The sequence below is a fragment of the Hyperolius riggenbachi genome, chromosome 2, assembly GCF_040937935.1.
Source record: "Hyperolius riggenbachi isolate aHypRig1 chromosome 2, aHypRig1.pri, whole genome shotgun sequence".
NCBI classification, from domain to species: Eukaryota; Metazoa; Chordata; class Amphibia; order Anura; family Hyperoliidae; genus Hyperolius; species Hyperolius riggenbachi.
Genome location: NC_090647.1, coordinates 59,078,892 through 59,097,361, shown reverse-complemented (window position 1 = coordinate 59,097,361; position 18,470 = coordinate 59,078,892). Strand labels below are relative to the sequence as shown.

General features: G+C 44.8%; 1 protein-coding gene across 2 annotated transcripts in view; it reads left to right on the top strand.

Annotated features, from left to right (window-relative positions):
• Positions 1-18,470, top strand: part of SESN3 (sestrin 3) — a 145,673-nt gene that overhangs the window by 82,733 nt on the left and 44,470 nt on the right. Inside the window, exon 2 of one of the 2 annotated variants that reach the window (XM_068266835.1) lies at positions 15,906-15,968. The exons of the other annotated variant lie outside the window; for it this stretch is intronic. Within the exon in view, the coding sequence (XP_068122936.1) occupies positions 15,906-15,968 (63 nt within the window). The remainder of the gene's footprint in view (positions 1-15,905; positions 15,969-18,470) is intronic. 2 annotated transcript variants of the gene reach the window in all.

Genomic DNA, 18,470 nt, shown 5'->3' with positions numbered 1-18,470 from the left:
TGTCGAAACATTGGGCCCATTGAGCTTCTGAGAGAGCAAAATTAATGTCCTTTTCCCAATCAGCTTGAAAGCAAAATTTGGAATTGAGGGGATTAGCATTAAGGATAGTGTATAATAGAGACAGGACGCCCTTACGTAGTGGGTCGGTGAGACATATGAGTTCAAAGGAGGTTGCCTTAATTTCCTGCCCCGGCTTAGCTAGTGATGAAACAAAGTGGTATAGCTGATGGAGCCTAAAAACTCAGCTACAGAGCACTCGTTTTGCAGGGAATATGCCTTTCATAAGTATTTTATGGAGACATGTCAGATTTCTCTTGGCCCACCATTCGAAATGATACTCGGTCCTGCCCAGCTGGGAAGTCTAGGTTGCCCAGGAGCTCCACTAGCCGGGAGGGGTTCGACTGAAGGGTATATTTGAACCTGACCCTCTTCCAGACCCTCAGGGAATAGTGAGTGAAGGGGGAAACCGAGCTGCCTAAATTGGGGCCTATAGTGCATGACCAGAGAACTCCCCTCCAGCTCAGAGGATATAATAACCAATTTTCTAAGTCTACCCAGCGAGGTGCGTGGACTCCTCCATAGAATGAGGGAAGTATTGCCAGTTGTGCTGCAAGGTAATACTTATATAGGTTTGGTACAGAAAGTCCTCCTTTTTTATGGAGCATCATCATATTTCGCTTAATTCTAGGCCTCTTGTTGGCCCAAATAAATTTAAAAATCTGGGACTGAAGAGGGGCCAGGGATTTCTTGGGTACATTAATAGGGAGAGTGCGGAAATAATACATAATTTGGGGTAAAAGGGTCATCTTCACAGCGGTAATCCTGCCTGCCCATGAGATGTTATGGTTGGTCCAAGAAAGTAGGAGGTTATGAAGGGATTTAAGTATAGGAGTATAGTTCCACTTGTAGATTTGCGATGTTTCGTGCGGGATATTTACCCCTAGGTATTTGATGTAGTGGGGTTGGTATTTAAATTTGAAAATGCTGCATATGTAACTACCCATTCCCCGGGGGAAGTTGCTAAACATTGCCTCAGATTTATCATAATTTAGTTTGAGGCCTGATAATGTCTCAAACTGCTTAAGGAGTTTTAATAGATTTGGTATGGAAATGGCTGGATTAGTAAGGGTTAGGAGCACGTCATCTGCAAATAAGCTTAATTTGTATTCCGCTTTTCCAATTTTATAGCCCTGTATATCAGGATTTTGGCGTATTGCTGCTGCCAGAGGCTCCATTACCATTGCGAATATGGTTAGTGACAGGGGGCAGCCTTGACGTGTGCCTCTCTGGATAGATATTGGAGTAGATGAGGTGCTGGGGAGCTTGAGACGGGCATGGGGTGAGGAGTATGTATACACATTTAAACACAGCAACTCTCCATGTGCATATCAAAGACTTTGACGGTACAAAAATGTAGGCATTCATTGACCATTCAAACAAGGTTCCACCTTAAATACAATAACCCTTTAAAACCTAACAAGGGAGGGAGCGCTCCATCCATAGATATCCACCTACCACCATCTGGATATCAGTCAGCCACCATCACCCAGCATTCGCCTATGCTAATAGTGGCCGCTGCCAAAATGGTTAAGGTGTTGGTGGACCCAGCACTGACACACACCACTGAGGCCTCCTACCAATGATCTTCTTCTGTAAGTCTAACACCTTTGCCTACTGTCCATTCAGCTCTATAGTTGTATCTGAGTGTGGATGGATAGATATTTGCATAATCTTGCATCCTAAACAAATTCCTACTGGGCCTTTGATGTCCAAGCTAATGAAATGCAGTCAATTTTCACCTTAAACTTATTACAAGGATTGTCACTCTTCATAAACTGCTTGTCCACCTATGGCCCCTGTAGCTTATGCAACACCTTAGTTTGAGTGACTTAGTTCGCCTTGTGAGTGGCTTATGGTGTGTCAAAAACACACTGTTGTGTGGTGCACCACTTTGGCTCATGGATCTTCTATGATGCTCACTATGGCTAAGTGCTATATCGCCCAGTCCGGGATACTCTGTGTGGGCCACTTTCAGTGGTGATCACACTCGCTTTGCCGGCTACCACTGCCTCTCAGAATGCTGCTGGACTCCCCTGGACTTATGCACTTATTTCCAACACCGCCAGTCACCGCTGTCTGGCCTCAGGTCTCGGCATGTTCGGGTAGGAGCGCGCTCTCCCTCGCAGTCAGCCTCGACGGGACTAAATGGACAGTAGGCAAAGGTGTCTTGGACTTAGAGAAGAAGATCATTGGTAGGAGGCCTCAGTGGTGTGCTTCGGTGTTGGGTCCACCAACACCTTAACCATTTTGGCAGCGGCCACCATTTGCATTGGCGAGTGCTGGCTGATGGTGGCTGACTGATATCCAGATGGTGGTAGATGGAAATCTATGGATAGAGTGCTCATTCATCTGTTAATTCTTAAAGGGTTATCATTAAGGTGGAACGTTGTTTGAATTGTCAACGAATGCCCAAATTTTTGTACTATTAAAGTTTTTGATATGCACATGTAGAGTTGCTGTGTTAAAATGTGTATACAAAAGTGAGTTCAGTACACCCCTTATTGAAGAATGTAAGAATTCTGCCCTAATTGTTGAGGTGCCATTGACTCCAATGCATCAGTACTGCTTGTACCGCTTGTACCACTCGGCAACACACCGCTGAGTCTGGGTTGTCCAAAGCACTTCCATTGCATGACGTCGCCCCACAGGTACTGTGGTCAGTCTCACAGAGACTAATGGCCACTGCAACGTGGAAGCGGTAGAGTATTGCGATGCAATAGTGTGCAAGGGGCCCTAGAACAATGGAAGTTACTTTTAGCCATAGACCCTAAACAAGCATGCAGGTCAGGTGCTATTACTGAAGCCTGACTGGATTAGCCTCATAATGTACTTGTTTCAGGGGTGTGATTTACACATTACTGATCAGGCCTGTGGAGTCGGTACAAAAATCACCCGACTCCCAACTCCTCAGTTTTTGAAACCTCCAACTCCAGGTACCCAAAATTGCTCCGACTCCTTAGTCTAATTTTTACAAAGGGTTTTTATGGGTTTGGTTCAAAAATCATCTGACTCCGACTCCTCGGTTTATTGAAACGACCGACTCCGACTCCAGGTACCCAAAATTGCTCCGATTCCACAGCCCTGTTACTGATGCCAGGAAGTTCAACAAAACTGCCAGGCGACTGGTATTGTTTAAACAGAATAAAAGATGGCAGCCACCATATTACTCTCACTTCAGGTTCCCTTTAAGGGGGTGCAAAATTGTACTTGGCTTGGTTCTGGAGTGGAGTGGTTCTGGTGCTCCAATAATATGCTGATCACTCTGTAATCAGGTTGTTCATGGACCCGCAGAGTTTTCATAAAATAGGTTTTTAAAAAAAAGTTGGTAGTTGTACGTCATATGGGGAAATCCATGTCTAAACTGAGAAGCTGGTTTCTGCCCCGCCCACTTAGTATACTGAGTGAGCTCTGCTCTTTAGGAGAACAATGCTTAAGCTTCCACACAAGGGTCACCTTACCCAGGCATCCAATTTTAGCGCTTCTGTGGTCTTATTTGGTGTGCAAACGACAGCCTGTAGGATGGTGCAGGACGCCATTTGTTTGACTTCATGTTCCAGGCAGTATAATTTGGGAAATTGTTGATATAGTCTAATCTCTGCACTGATTATAAGGCTTGGCATGCGGTTTAATGCAAAGGACGGCGTTTACTTTAAGCGCCTGTAAATATGTTGTACACACAGAGCGAGATATTAATGTGCTGTGTTTTGTCCCATTTTATAGCGCGTTTAATCCTGTCATTAGTCAGCCCTTAATGATGCCATTAAAAGCGGCTTCCTGGCTAAAGTAATGACAGTTCTAAGAATTCTGCAGCTTTCTGATCTCGGAACAATCTGCGAATGGATTTTGTAATGGTAATGGCTTCATAGCATTGACAAGTAGTTGTTGCCTAGCAATCCACAGCTGGAGCATTCGGTGGCAAACGTTCAGGAGAGTACAATTATTCTTTAACTCCTCTGGTTCTATATTAGCAACCGCGTATGTAAAAGTGTATGGGTGGTTATTATTATTATTAGCACGTCTTAAAGTGCTCCTGTAGGGTGTAGGGGGAAAAAGAGTTGAACTTACCTGGGGCTTCTAATGGTCCCCCGCAGACGTCCTGTGCCCACGCAGCCATTCACTGTTGCTCCAGTCTCCGCCTCCGCGCGGCCGTGTCCACGCTCCCGCTGACGTCACTGGGAGTTTATTGCACAGGCCCAGTACGGTCTGCGCCGTCGCAGTACGCTCCCGGTGACTTCAGCAGGAGGGAGGGCACGGCTGCACAGGCGCAGTGGTTTTCCGACTTTAAAGTTGAAAATCCAGAAGTGAACTGGAGGTGGGGACTGGAGCATCAGTGAGTGGCTGCGCGGGCACAGGATGTCTGCGGGGGACATTTAGAAGCCCCGGGTAAGTTTAACTGTTTTTTTCCCCCTACCCCCCTACAGTAGCCCTTTAAAGAGGAACTTTATTGAATATAACTTAAAGGAATCCAGAGATGATTGAAAATAAAAAAATATACATACCTGGGGCTTCCTCCAGCCTCCCTTAGGCTAATCGGACCCTCGCCATCCTCCTCCGCCTACTGGATCCTCTGTTAGAAGCCCTGGTAAGTCCTCGATTCGGGGCGTACTGCGCATGTGTGGCATGGCCGTGCTCCCATCGCCAGGAGCGTTCTGCGCCTGCGCAGTACTACTGGCTTACCAGGGCTTCTAGTGTACCTGAGAAAGAAATGGTATAGATTTATACTTCCAGCCCCTGTGGACCGTCTGGTTGATCGCTGTCCTCCTAGGCCACTTCATTCTCGCCCGGTATACTTCCTACTCACGCTCCACTGCGCATGTGTGGTCCCAAGTCGCTAAGACTTTAACGGCCCATGCACAGTGATCACATGCGCCCAGGACCATGCATGCACAGTGAGGCACGACGGGGACATATACCGGGCCACATTGCAGGAGAACTGTGTTGCTTGTGAGGACTACAATCAAGCAAACTGTCCACGGTGGGCTGGAGGAAGCCCCAGGAAGGTGTAAATCTATACCTTTTCTTTACCCCAGGTTTCGTTAATAAATACATTTTTTTGCAGAGTGATTCTTTTTATTTCCATTTTTCATTAAACGCAAACTTATTTTATTTACATTTGAACCGTGATCACTCCAGAATTGTGGAAAAGTTATGCATGCACCGCGTTTCCGATTTCCACGAATTGTGAATCGCTGGTGATCTCTGCAGTGAGATCGCCACCATATACTATGAGTTATGATAACGCTTTTCAAAGCGCTGCAGAAATGGCCTGAAAAACACCCCAGTGTGAGACCATTGGGTAGATTTTTGCGCTGGCCAAGGACCTCCTGCTTCCCTGCCAGAGTCCCTGTGTCCCCCTTTCAAACCTTATCCCATCTTTGTGTCCCCTGGCCTCTTGACCTTAATTCCGCTGTTTGCTGCAAGAATCTGCAGACACGCCCAGCATAGGCCAGCAGTTCTGTTCCTTGCTGGTGGGAATGGTCAATGAGCTGTAGAGAATTTCGAGTTGATTGCTTTGAGTCTGGTCAAATACATTCAGCTCGAAACTTTACCAATCAAATCCTACCAAGGTGGAATTGGATTGGTCCATTTTTAACCTCCCTGGCGGTATGATAAATGCAGCTGCGCGGCCGCGGGAGGTTTTTTTTTTCACCTTTAGCATGTAGCCAGCCCAGCGATTTTAGATTTCCTTGAGGGCTTCCCCCGTCGCCATGGCGATGAACAGAGTGAGGTCATGACGTCACAGGGAATCCCGATCCACCCCATAGCGCAGCTTGGCGGCGATTGGCCAGGCTGCGCAAAGGGTATGCGGAGGGGGGGGCCTGTATCGCGGCGCATCGGCGGCGGCGATCGCAGCAAACGCGCAGCTAGCAAAGAGCCTGAGGAATACTCCGCGGCGGCTTACTCCGGGGTTACCGCTAAGGAAGTGCATGCATTTACATAATCCTGCATCGACTATATTATTTATCCTCTATAATAAAACCCCTGTGTCCCTGCATGTGCTGCCTCTGTGTAGCTGGTCCGTGCTTTATGTGCGCAGCATGGACTCGGCCTCACAGAGACAGGAGGACGGAGCCGGATGGCCGGGTGTGCGGCGGGCGCACGTGCGCTGTAACATGCAGGGGTGAAAAACAGACCCCAGAGCCCGTTTTTTAAACAGGCTTGGGTTACTAGTTATTTATATTGCGCTGAGCTCTTCCAAAATGCTTAAAGGGAACCTAAAGTGAGGCAGATATGGATTTTTCCTTTTAAAATAATACCAGTTGCCTGACTCTCCTGCTGATCCTGTGTCTCGAATACTTTCAGTAACAGCCCCTGAACAAGCATGCAGATCAGGTGCTCTGACTGAAGTCAGACTGGATTAGCTCTATGCTTGTTTCAGGTGTGTGATTCAGCCACTATTGCAGCCAAAGAGATCAGCAGAACTGCCAGGCAACTGGTATAATTTTAAAGGAAACATCCATATTCCTCTGTTTAGGTTCCCTTTAAAGGACAACCAAAGAGAGAGGTATATAGAAACTGCCATGTTTATTTCATTTTAAGCAATACCAGTTTCCTGGCAGCCCTGCTGATCCTCTGCCTCTAATACTTTCAGCCAGAGACCCTGAACAAGCATGCAGCATATCGGGTGTTTCTGACATTATTTTCAGATCTGAGAAGATTAGCTGCATGCTTGATTCTGGTGTGATTCAGTCACTACTGTAGCCAAACACCAGCAGGGCTGCCAGGCAACTGATATTGTTTAAAAGGAAATAAACATGGCAGCCTCCATCGTCTTCTCACTTGAGTCGTCCTTTAAAGTGTATGTAGTCTCGTCAGTAACTGTCTCTCAGAGGAGGTCACATTCTATTCCCTGCCACAGTCATATGTCCATCGTAGTCCAATTTAGGGGGAAGCCAACCAACTTATCTGTATATTTTTGGCATGTGGGAGGAAACCAGAGTACCCAAAGGAAACCCACACAGACACACCTATCCACTACGCCACTGTGCCTGTCCCCATATATCTGCATCTCACTGGCTCACTAGTTGGTGTGTTGTGCGTTTATGGCGCGGGATAGGCGGTAAGTATTGAGCAGGCAACAGTCACTCCATCACTTCCAGAGCGGACTGATAGCTTCATTCCAGTTCATGTTTAGTCGGTTAATGGATTCAGCCCACGGCTTGTAAACTAGAAGAAATGCTTCATTGTGATGAGACAGCAGGCCTGTTTTTTTATATCTGTTTCTTGTATCTTGTTAGGTTGTGGTTAAGTTCTTGTTGTACAGAATAGGCAATGCTAATAAACATCAGAGAAAAAGATAATGGAAGATGCCGGTCAGCATAAAAATTGCCAGTAAACATAAAAGCCTAAAATTCTGAACAGAGAGCGTCTGTTATACTCAAAGGGTAACTCTCCTTTTTGTCCTTTTTGTTTTTAAAGAGATACCCCTCACTGATCTACATTTAACATGATTAAAAATTGCCTTTTCGTTTTAATCTGCTGCTGATACAACTTTCTAATACTATGAGCAGTAAACGTAAGTTTGCCAGAACCCATAGCAACAGCATAGCGTTTGGAATACAGCACTCCCTAGTGTTGTCATCTGGTGGTGCTCCTTCCACGATAAAATAGCAGACGCCAGGGCCCGCCAGTTATACAAACTGCAGCTACAAACAGTGGGCTTTTATAGCCTCAGCTTGTATTTAGCTGCAGTAGCAGTATAGATGTCGGCGAGGGGGGGCTGGGGACAGTTAGGGTTATGTATAGTGGGTGTTTTCTTAGGGCTAGGCATCGGTGAATGGAAAAGGGTGGAGTTGGTCAGTTAGAGTTAGGCATGAGTGGGGGTTGTTTTAGGATTCGACATCTGTGGAGGAAGGGGGGGGGTGGAGTGAGTCAGTTAGGCATGGGTGGGGGTTGTGTTAGGGTTAGACATCAATGAAGGGAGGGGATTGAGTCGGTCAGTTAGGCAAGGGAGGAGTCGGTCAGTTAGAATTAGGCGTTGGTGGGGGGTTAGTTAGAGTTAGGAAGGGGCGGAGTGGGTTAGAGTTAGGCTTGGGTGGGGCGTCGGTTAGCGTTAGAGATTGGTGGAAGGAATACTTGTATGAAAATAGGGTTAGGTTACGTAGTGATAAAATATCTGTAAAATTTACCAGTATCAGAAATACCAATGCCCAATAGTAGAACATTTGTAATTTTGCAGTGCACAAATGACCGCGACTCCCTTTACACATGTACGGGAACAGGAAGCCTTCAGGATGACTCGCCCCGATCTACAGCCTTCCACAAGGATTGTAATAAAATCTGGTAAATAGGAGTGTGGGTTTGCTTTACTTTCTATTCTTCTTGGTGGTTGTTGAGTTTGTGAAGAAGGTCAGACTAGGGCTGAGAAAAGAAGCAACTGCTCGTTTTTCCTGTTCTAGGAGATGTCTGATGAGGGAGCAGACACTTTCTAGCTCTCACTGTATTTCAGTCATTCATCTGAAAAGCTAAAGGTGTCCATAAACGGTATAATTTTTCATGAAGAATTGTTTTCTTAGAGAAGCTCTGTAAATTAATTTCGAATGATCGCATTACTGATCGTTTCATCTGGAGGCGAACCTTTCGGTATGAAGACACATACATACTTACCGAAAAACAAAGAAACTTTTAAATCAGAGGTGTCAATCTCAAATACAAAGTGGGTCAAAATTGCGCACTGGGAATCTTAACGGAAGGTATAAAAATAAAAAAATCCACTTACCTTAGGCTTCCTCCAGCCCCTGGCAGCCGTCCTGTGCCCTTGCCGCAGCTCCCGTGGCTCCCGGTCCCCTCCCCAGGTCGGCTTCCAGGTCGGCAACTCCTGCACTTCAGCATGCGGCTCACTGAGTCACACGGATGTCATCTGGACTATAATGCGCAGGCGCAGATGACGTTGGCGCGACTGCATGAGATGTGCGCTGGAACGCAAGCAGGCCTCTGGTACCGGAGGGGACTCCGGGCCACCGGCAGGGAGCGGAGCTGCGGCAAGGGCACAGGACATCTGCCAGGAGCTGGAGGAAGCCCCAGGTAAGTGGATTTTTTTTATTTTTAAAATCGTCGGATGTATCCTTTAATGATCTGAAAAAAAAATGATCGTTCACTAATAATTGCACTGTTAGGGCCCTTTTACACTTAATCAGTTGCTCTCAGTTAAAACGGAAAGAGAACTGATTTTCAAAGTAATGCCCATGTTTTCCTTTGGCACCTTTCACACTAAGGGCGGGTTTCCACTTGTAAATGATGCGAATGCGGCTACGTAGCCGCATCGCATCACTTCCGCCGCCGGCCGCATCACTTCCGCATCTCCCGATGCGGAAGTCCATGGGGGAGATGGGACATGGATGCGGCCGTGCGATAATCTGCAGCATGCTGCAGATTTTCGGATCGCACCGCTCCGCACAACATGCACGCAGTGGAGACTCTTCCTCTGGCGTGCATTGTGTTTCAGGACACCTGCGATGCGATACGGCTATGTAGCCGCATCGCACCGCTCCTAGTGGAAACGGGCCCTTAACGCGTTTTAACAGAAATCTTCTTCCCAATGCACTGCTATGGAAAAAACGCGCACTAATGCGTACTAATGTGCACTAATGCACACCAACTGATTAAGTGTAAACGGGGCCTTATTGTGCACCTTAGCCTGATCTGTCACAACCATGCTGTGTGTGGATAGAGGGGCTCTCCGCCAAAGTCCCAGTGAGCTGCATAGATCCATCAGGGTGTTGTGTGGTTTCACCTTTTCCTTTATTGTGAGAAACCCTTTATATTCTACCTTTTCAGGCCTGGCCAATCCTCGTCTTGTGGCTATAAAGGGGTTAAGCCGTTACTGTGGCTCCCAGAAGCTCTGGGCTTTATCTAAACACTGTAACAGGGCCAAGGTCATCGAACTGGTGTAATCAAGCCTCCGCTTTCTGTAAGGATATCATTCCAAAAGGCCAAATCGCAGCCTGCTTAATTTTATCAGGAAAGCTTACTTTAGCCAGAACCCCCTCCGATGTGAGGAAAACGTGGCCTTTTTACAGAGATAACATTCTTGTCACCGCCTCAGCAATCTGATCCCTCTGCAAACCTTCATTGCCACTTTTCCTACTCCCAGAATCCTTTGTGCCCTTCTACCATCAATGTCTTTATAAGATGTAGCTCTTCTTTAAAGTGGACCTGAACTCTTGCATAGGACAGAAGGAAAACAGAAAAACACCCTGTATGTAATTAGGGAGTTTACCCTTACCAATTCCCCCTCATCTGTGACTAATCACAAATGTAATTTGATCTCTCAGCTGTGTCAGCTGGCTGCCATGGCAGAGCAGCTAATTTATAAGAACAGGATGTTAACCCTATGTTTCCTTCCATGAAAGCAGGAAGTAGACACACTGCAGATTTATTGCAGGATTTGTATCAGCTGTAACAAGTTTTTCTTTAAAGCTTATTATGCTGTTGCTTATCGTTTAGAGCATAGAGGAAGATCTGCTTGAAGGCAATATTCTGTATACACTGCAAACCAATTGGAATCCAGATTTAGCTTAGGCCCCTTACCCACACTCACGTTTTTGTCTGCATTTTGCAGCAATGTGATCCGTAAGGACATTGGAAGTCCATAGACTGCACTGTCTGTCGTCCCCATCCATGTGTTGCGATTCACCGAAGAATCTCCACGCTGGGTTGCTGACGATTTCCTGCCAAATGTGCAGTATGAGGTGTAGGCTTAGCAGTGATCGAAGTCAGAGATTTGGTGCCCATACAGGATACAATCTAAAAAAAAAAATTATCAGAGAAATTTTAACTATTATTCCGTTTGGTCGAGTAGTTTTTCAAATTCTCTTTCAAGGTACCATACCCGAACGATTGATAGTTTTTCTCGGTTTTTGGAAAAAAAAAAAAAAAAATCGAATATGAAGAAAGTGGGTTTATCGAATAGTATTTTCTTATACAACCTACCATACACTATACAATTTCACAAACAATCGCCCAGATTTTTCTAACATGTCCGATCAGATTTTTGTAGAACAAAATGAATAATTGTTCATTTTTTTATTATTCAATAGATTGAGAAGAAGAAAAAAAAGATACTTTTCCATTGTCAATCTATTTGATTGTTTTGGTAGAATAAACGGGAAAAGCCAACATTTTAATTGTTCTGTGTATGGGCACTATTAGCGTGTCCATTTTAGTATATGAATGTAAAGGTAGAATTTTACTTCAAAGGATAAGTTTTGTCAACCTTCCGTTTCCCCTACACAAGTCAGTAAAAATAACTACAGGCAGTCCTCGACTTACAAACGGGTACTGATTGTTTTTTAAGTTAAATTTGTGTGTGAGGGCTGGTGCACACCAGAGCGGTTCTGAAACGTTATTTAAAACGCTTGCAGGGGGAAACCCGCTTGTCTAATGAAAGAGAATGGGCTGGTGCACACCAGAGCGGCTCGTTTTTTCCACAAACGCAAACTCCCGGGCTGCAGCATTTTTTAGATTTCTGAGGTGTTTCTGCCTCAATGTTAAAGTATAGGAAAGTGGAAACCACTCTGAACAACGCTAGATCAGAGCGGTTTTCCAGGCGTTTTTGTTACAGAAGCTGTTCAGTAACAGCTTTACTGTAACAATATTTGAAATCTGCTACACAAAAACACTCCAGAAAACGCTAGGCATGTTTACAAAACGTCTCTAAACATGCCTAGAATTGCTCTGAAATCTGCTTCAAAAACCTCTAGGACAGGGGTCAGGAAACTTTTTGGCTGAGAGAGCCATAAAAGCCACATATTGTAAAATGTAATTCCTTGAGAGCCATACAATATGTTTCAAACTGGAACAGTAGGGCGCACGTCCCTGTTAGCATGGCGATTTGAATACAGTTGATCCGCCAGGCAGCGGAAGTGTCAGACACGTCTTCAGCTTCTCTTGGGTTTCAGCAACATCAGCAATTTCCCCGAGAGCCAGACAGGAGAAATACCGACTGACAGCTTGTACAATTAGCTAGCTGATAGGGGGGTTGCTTCGCTTTGTAGGACAAGATCCCCACACTTTGGCCCAATAGGCTGCCTGTCAAGTGACAGGCAGCCTATTGGGCCAATAAAAGTGCGGGGATCTCGACCTTCAAAGTCACTGGACCTGATAGGGTCCTGAGTGGGACAATTGGAGAAGCTGTTGCTTTGGGGTAGCGCGAGTAAGTTAGTTGTGCATGCTAAAGCAGTAGTGTGCACTACTTTGAAAATGTCACTTGCGCTGCCACACTAAGCTGCGCTGCTTCAGCAGTGTAGCTTAGTGAATCAACCCTACTGATTTGTATGTGAGCCAGATGCAGCCATCAAAAGAGCCACATCTGGCTCCCGAGCCATAGGTTCCCTACCCCTGCTCTAGTGTTTTGCAGATCTGCTAGAGGTTTTTGGTGTGCACTAGGCCTAAGTTGAGTCCTGTGTTAAACATGCTGAACCGTGGATAGATAGATGATGTACTTTTGGACAACTCTAGATTTGGACATCTAGAATAAAGTATGTTTTTTGGTTGTTTTCAATGAGCTTTTAAAGTGTCAGGTAAGTGTTGGGGTTTTGCATAGATTAGGAGTGCAGGTGGAGGTTAGCTTTAGCATCAGGGAGGAGCTTACATAAACTTAAAGGACCACTATTGCGAAAATTTAAAAATTTAAAATTTTGAAATATAAAATATATGTAAACCTTCACAGTACATTTCTTCCACAGTAAAATGAGCCATAAATTGCTTTTCTCCTATGCTGCTGTCACTTACAGTAAGTAGAAATCGGACAGAACCGACAGGTTTTGGACGAGCCCATCTCCTCATACAGGATTCTCAGGGTTTTCTTTATTTTCAAAAGCGCTTAGTGAATGGCAGTTGATCCATTCAACTGCCACCAAAAATTGTGCAGGGAGGCTGGCCGACATATATTTTTATAAATCCTTTTTCATGGAGTGTCTTTATAAACAATCAAGGCCATGCTGAGAATCCCCTATGGAGAGATGGACTAGCCCAAAACCTGTCGGTAATGTCAGATTTCTACTACCTACTGTAAGTGACAGCAACATAGGAGAGAAGTCATTTATGGCTCATTTCACTCTGGAAGAAATGTACATCTTATTTGTATGCGTTTACGTGTATTTTAAATTTTAAGATTTTCGCGACAGATGTCCTTTAAAGTGTACCAAGGCGACCTCAGGTACAAAAATAAATACCTAAGAAGTCGGAAACATCTGGATCTTATAAAGACTTCCCACGGTGTCCTCTGGTGCCCCGTCACTGAACACTGAACCCCCAGAGATTACAGATAAGGGCTTGCCAGTAGGAACATCAAGGCTACGCTCCTCTTAGGCATGAGCACGGCCATACTGTGTCAGCGCAGTAAACCGCCCTGCTGCTGCACAGGTGTGACCGTGCCAGAAGAGGAGGCTTCGATGTTAAGGAGGGTCTCGGGCAGTGGCGGAAGTCCACATAAGAGGAGGACCCAGAGACTTCCCTCTCCTTAGGAATGTACTTTTTTGGATGCCTCAGGTTCTCTGTAAGGTTTAGGTATCAATAAGTCAATGTGTAGAGCACAGGTGTCAAACTCCAGGCCTGGAGGGCCAGATCCATGCCACTGTTTAGGATGGACTGAGAGAGGAATGTGTTCTACCTGGTGGACCACACCTTTTCTGATTCAGACCCATCAATTAATTTGAGCTGTGTCAATAATCTGTGAGGACCTCGGCCCTTGAAGGGCCGGTTTGACATCCCTGGTTTATAGTCATGAGGAAGGGGCATTCAAAATAAGGGGATTGGCTATTGATAGCCAATCGGTGAGAAATGTGTTGATAAGGCTGATGAAAACAACACGTCAGAGTATCAGTATCACGTGGGGAGTGCAGATGGATAAGTGGGTCAGAAGGGCGAGTTTTTATGGTTTTATATAGGTTAACTCCTCCCACTCTTTCTTTGGTGAAGCACGCTCTTTGGCTTAGTCTTTATAAATAAATAGATAACCAGCCAGTTATTGGCCAGGTAACTAGTTGGGATGATGACGCAATCGGTGACCTGGTAATAATAAACAGATGTAATGGTACCACAAGGCTGTGCCTCATTGGATGCTGAGCACACACCTTCCTGTGTGAGCTCACCAGAGGAAAGTGCAGCGACCTGGAATGACCTCCTCACAGAGGAGACACAGCAGTATGCAGCAGCCTGAGAGATAACGGCTTACAGTTTGTGGTGTGTGTGAGCACCTGTCATAAACACATGGCTCACACCGACCTCTCACCGCAGTCGCTCACAGGAATGCCTGCAGATGGCACAGAGAACATGCACAACCCTCCTCCTGTCAGGCAGCTTATACCTCTTATATAACCGCAATATTGAATCACGTACACCTCGCTTACATCCTAACGCCAGGCCAGTGGAGTTCAGGGAAATGAAAAACTCCAAAAATAATTAACCATGAGAAAAAGATTCTTCAGTAGCTGTATAAAACCTTGGGAGATGGTATCAGAAAAAACTCCAGATAGAACTTCCACATTACTACTACGCTGAATATAATTTTGTCTTCTTAAAACAGAAGGTATTTGCGATAATTCAGCTGTAAGTGAGCAACTGTGGTTTCCCATAATGCATCACTCCCGAGTATGCAAATCATCTCTTTTACAGTTGAAACTCAAAAAAATAGAACATTGTGCAAAAGTCCATTATTTCAGTAATTCAACTTAGGACTTTTTCACACTAGGCAACGCGTGCATGGACCCGATTTTCCTGCACATGTTATGACCTGCGTTACAACATAACGCTCTGAAACGCTTTGTTTAAGGTGAAAGTTAACATGAAAGCCAAATAGACAAATCCATGTTAAACGATTCTTTGGTCGATTGGAAAAGTAACATATGGATCCGTAAGTTGGATTTTATGATCGAATCAGAATGTAAAATCTTCTTAAATCGTTCCGTTAATGGAAACCAATGAAAATTGCAATTCGATTCGTTTTGATCTTTCGAATCGTGTTGGAAGATCGAATCTGAAGGAAAAACTGTACCATTAATGGATGCCTTTATAAGGTATAATATCCTGTACAAAATATATATTTTTTTATTTCATTTGTAGTAGAATTGCTTTCAAAAATGAAAAGTACATTTTATACCCAATAGAATAGACTTTTTTTTTCTTTGTCATTTCTATTACAATTTTTTTAACATTGCAGTAGCATTAAAGGGAACTTTAACTGTAGGGAAAGAGAGTTTAATTTACCTGGGGCTTCTACCAGCCCCCTGTAGCCGCCCTGTGCCCTTGCTGTCACGAAGCCTTCCTCCAGTCCCCCGCAGCGACCCTCCCTCTTCCGGCCCGCCGACTGGAGAATCAACTGTCCGTGCGCCTTCGATCACTCTCCCGTCGCTGGGAGCGTCCTGCGCATGCGCAGTACAGTTTTATTTGTACTGTGCATGCACAGAGTGCTTCCATCTCCACGGGAGCAAGAATAGGAGGTGCGCAGACCGGGGCCACGTATCAAGGTGACAGTAGGACGCTGCGGGGGACCGGAGGATTGGCGTGTCTCGGGGCGAGTATAGGGTGGTTGCAAGGGGCTGATAGAAGGTCCAGGTAAGTTAAACCTGTTCTTTTGTTTCACACAGTGAGTAGCTTTATGAAGGCTATACCCGGCACTGTAGTATTTTGTACTATAATACATTTTTTTTATATATATGGATTATGAATTAATATGGATTACATGTATGGTATATGTCCTGTTCACACATCCAATTATATCAAGTATGTTTCAGTATCTCAATCTAGTGGTCCAGACAGGCATTTTCCTATATTTCATATAGTAACAGGATAGAGATTTTCCTGTAATCAATCTATTATAAGCCCTTTTGTCCATTTTATTTTAGGATAAGAAAATCATAATCTCTCAGCCATCAAGAGGACCAAGTGCCTTTATACCTGAGAAAGAGGTAAACCTTGCTCCATGGTGTCACGTGACTTTGGTGGAAGCCCATGATTGGCCAGAATGAATAGCCCCCCATCACCGACCTTTCTCAGTGCAGATCACTGTAAGAAATTGAGTATAAAAGTCTGGGCTGTGGAAATGGTACAAAGATCATAAGACTCCTCAGTTTATGAAACTTCCGATTCTAGGTACCCAAAAATTGCTCTGACTCCGACTCCTCGACTCCACAGCCCTGATAAAAATTACCTTTTAAATAACTTTTTTTTAATTTGCTTTTGGTTCAATGAGGCCTCAGCAGCAACTTTTAGATGGTTTGTTTTTTTCTTATTGCTCACTAGAGAAGATAAGCCCCTCCCACTTAGTCCAGTGGTGATCAGGGTTGAGGGGGAGAGGCCCTGCCCCCTCTAGAGAAATGCACAGGAACAATAAAGCTTTGTATAAACGCTAGATGGTTCTCGGCCCCGGAATCCAGCATGTGTACATTGCTCCCCGATCCCCCTCGGTGTGTCAGCAAGCAATCCCTTTGGCTGAAGGCATTGATCTTCTACTCACCGTGCCGCTCCATGGCATGCCCCGCCATTGGGACTCCTCCTCCCTCCATACCATAGAATTCATTGTTGTTCTGATGTCCTCTATTTCAAAGACCGTTGTATTTTAGAAATGTGTGAGATATTCGCACGTCCTGCTCCTGTATCATAGCATAGCCTCTGATTGGGATATCTCTCTTATAAGATCAATGTTGTGAGATTTGCATATTTGCTTCCACTCTCAACGTGATCATGCCTAACACTTGGTACTAGCTGGAGTCACCCAAAAAATATAACCTTAAATATGGTTTTAAAAGGAAAGTAGGTGTAGGCTTACCATCACAGAAGACAACTGTTCAAATCTCACAATTTATTTAGACAGCACAATAGACAATGCGTTTCGTGCTGTACACGCCGCTTCTTCAGGTCAGTGAGTGAGTATGTCTTTTTTTTTCTTTAACCATCATCAAGTGATCTGCATTTATAGGAAGGGATGGGAGAGCCGGGCATTCTCTCTCTCTCTCTCTCTCTCTCTCTCTCTCTCTCTCTCTCTCTCTCTCTCTCTCTCTCTCTCTCTCTCTCTCTCTCTCTCTCTCTCACACTCTCACACTCTCACACACACACACACACACACACACACACACACACACACACACTCTCTCTCTCTCTGTCCACATTTAGAATTTGAGCCATTCTGCTTCATCTCTGTTCAAAGGAAACCTAGTATTTTATATATTTCATTTGTGTAACATTTAAAATGCTTTGAAACAAAATACAACTTTTTAACGGGTGTCTTCCCAGTATAGGGATATTTTGCATTGACAATTGGCTGCTAGTTGGTCGTAAGCAAGACAAGCAGCTTTGTTTTGATGGGTTTTTTTTATTAAATAGGCTTTACTAAAAATTCATGCTGAAATTGAACTAAAACCGGCCTGTGGACTATGGCGGCAGAAACGTGAGCTCACTCTGTGTGCTTTATAGTATAGGCAAGAAGTTTTGGGTCAGGGTGATGCCATGTATTAGAGGAATAAACATAAGCTTTCAGCTAACAAGCCTTCTTCAGCCTCAATTCCTGAATAGTGACAAGACAGTATAGGCCGAGGCTGCATTGTGCTATAAAGGTTTGTACTAACGAGTTTTATGGCAGGATCTCTGCTTTTGACTCAGTTTTTTGTTGTTGTTAGTGATGGTCAGATTAACTTGTGGTGTCTTCATTCACTGGCCGGAGATTTATTTTTTTTTTTTTGGGGGGGGGGGATGTTGCCTTGTAATGCAAACCAGTTGTAGCGCTGGAGCGTACGTGAGAGGCTCCCTGTCGGCCGTCACTGTGGCGTAATCCTCTGGTTTCTGTGTGTTTGGGGTCTCGGAGTTTGTCTTGTAAAATGAGAGGGCTGCTGATCCTGCAGCTCCGGTTGGGTGAAGAATATAGGCTCTGTGTTTACATTCTTACTAAAAATACTCCCAGAAGGACAGTAAGGAGAGGAGCATTACAATTAATATGCACTGCAGTCAATCTGAAAAGTGTCAGGGAGTGCAGAGCTTGCTTTGAAGCCGGCCTGCAGGCAGAGATCTCTCTCAGGATTGTCTTGCTTTTAGTAGTCAGTGTTTTGTATTTATGAGAGGATCTCAGGCATTTAGTAACTGCTGCTGGAGTTTTATCATCAGTGCCTGAGCGGAGTGTAGCTCTCGAATTGGTGCAAATATTATATGAGAGTTCTGCAGTGTTTCTCAAGATTGTAAAGGAACTGCGGATAGAGAGATCTGAAATGTAAGAGACTGTCTCTCGTGACATCGCAGAAGTGTCGGAATTTCTACCGTAAAAAGAAAAAACAACCCATAAATCCAGGCACATCGCCTCTAGTTAGTACATTTAAATCAGTAATTTAAGGAAAGGGAGGTGCTAAAGGGGGTGTGGCCAGAAAAATAGCAAAAATCAGTAACCCTTCGGACACTCGCATGCAAATGCATTCACAGATTTA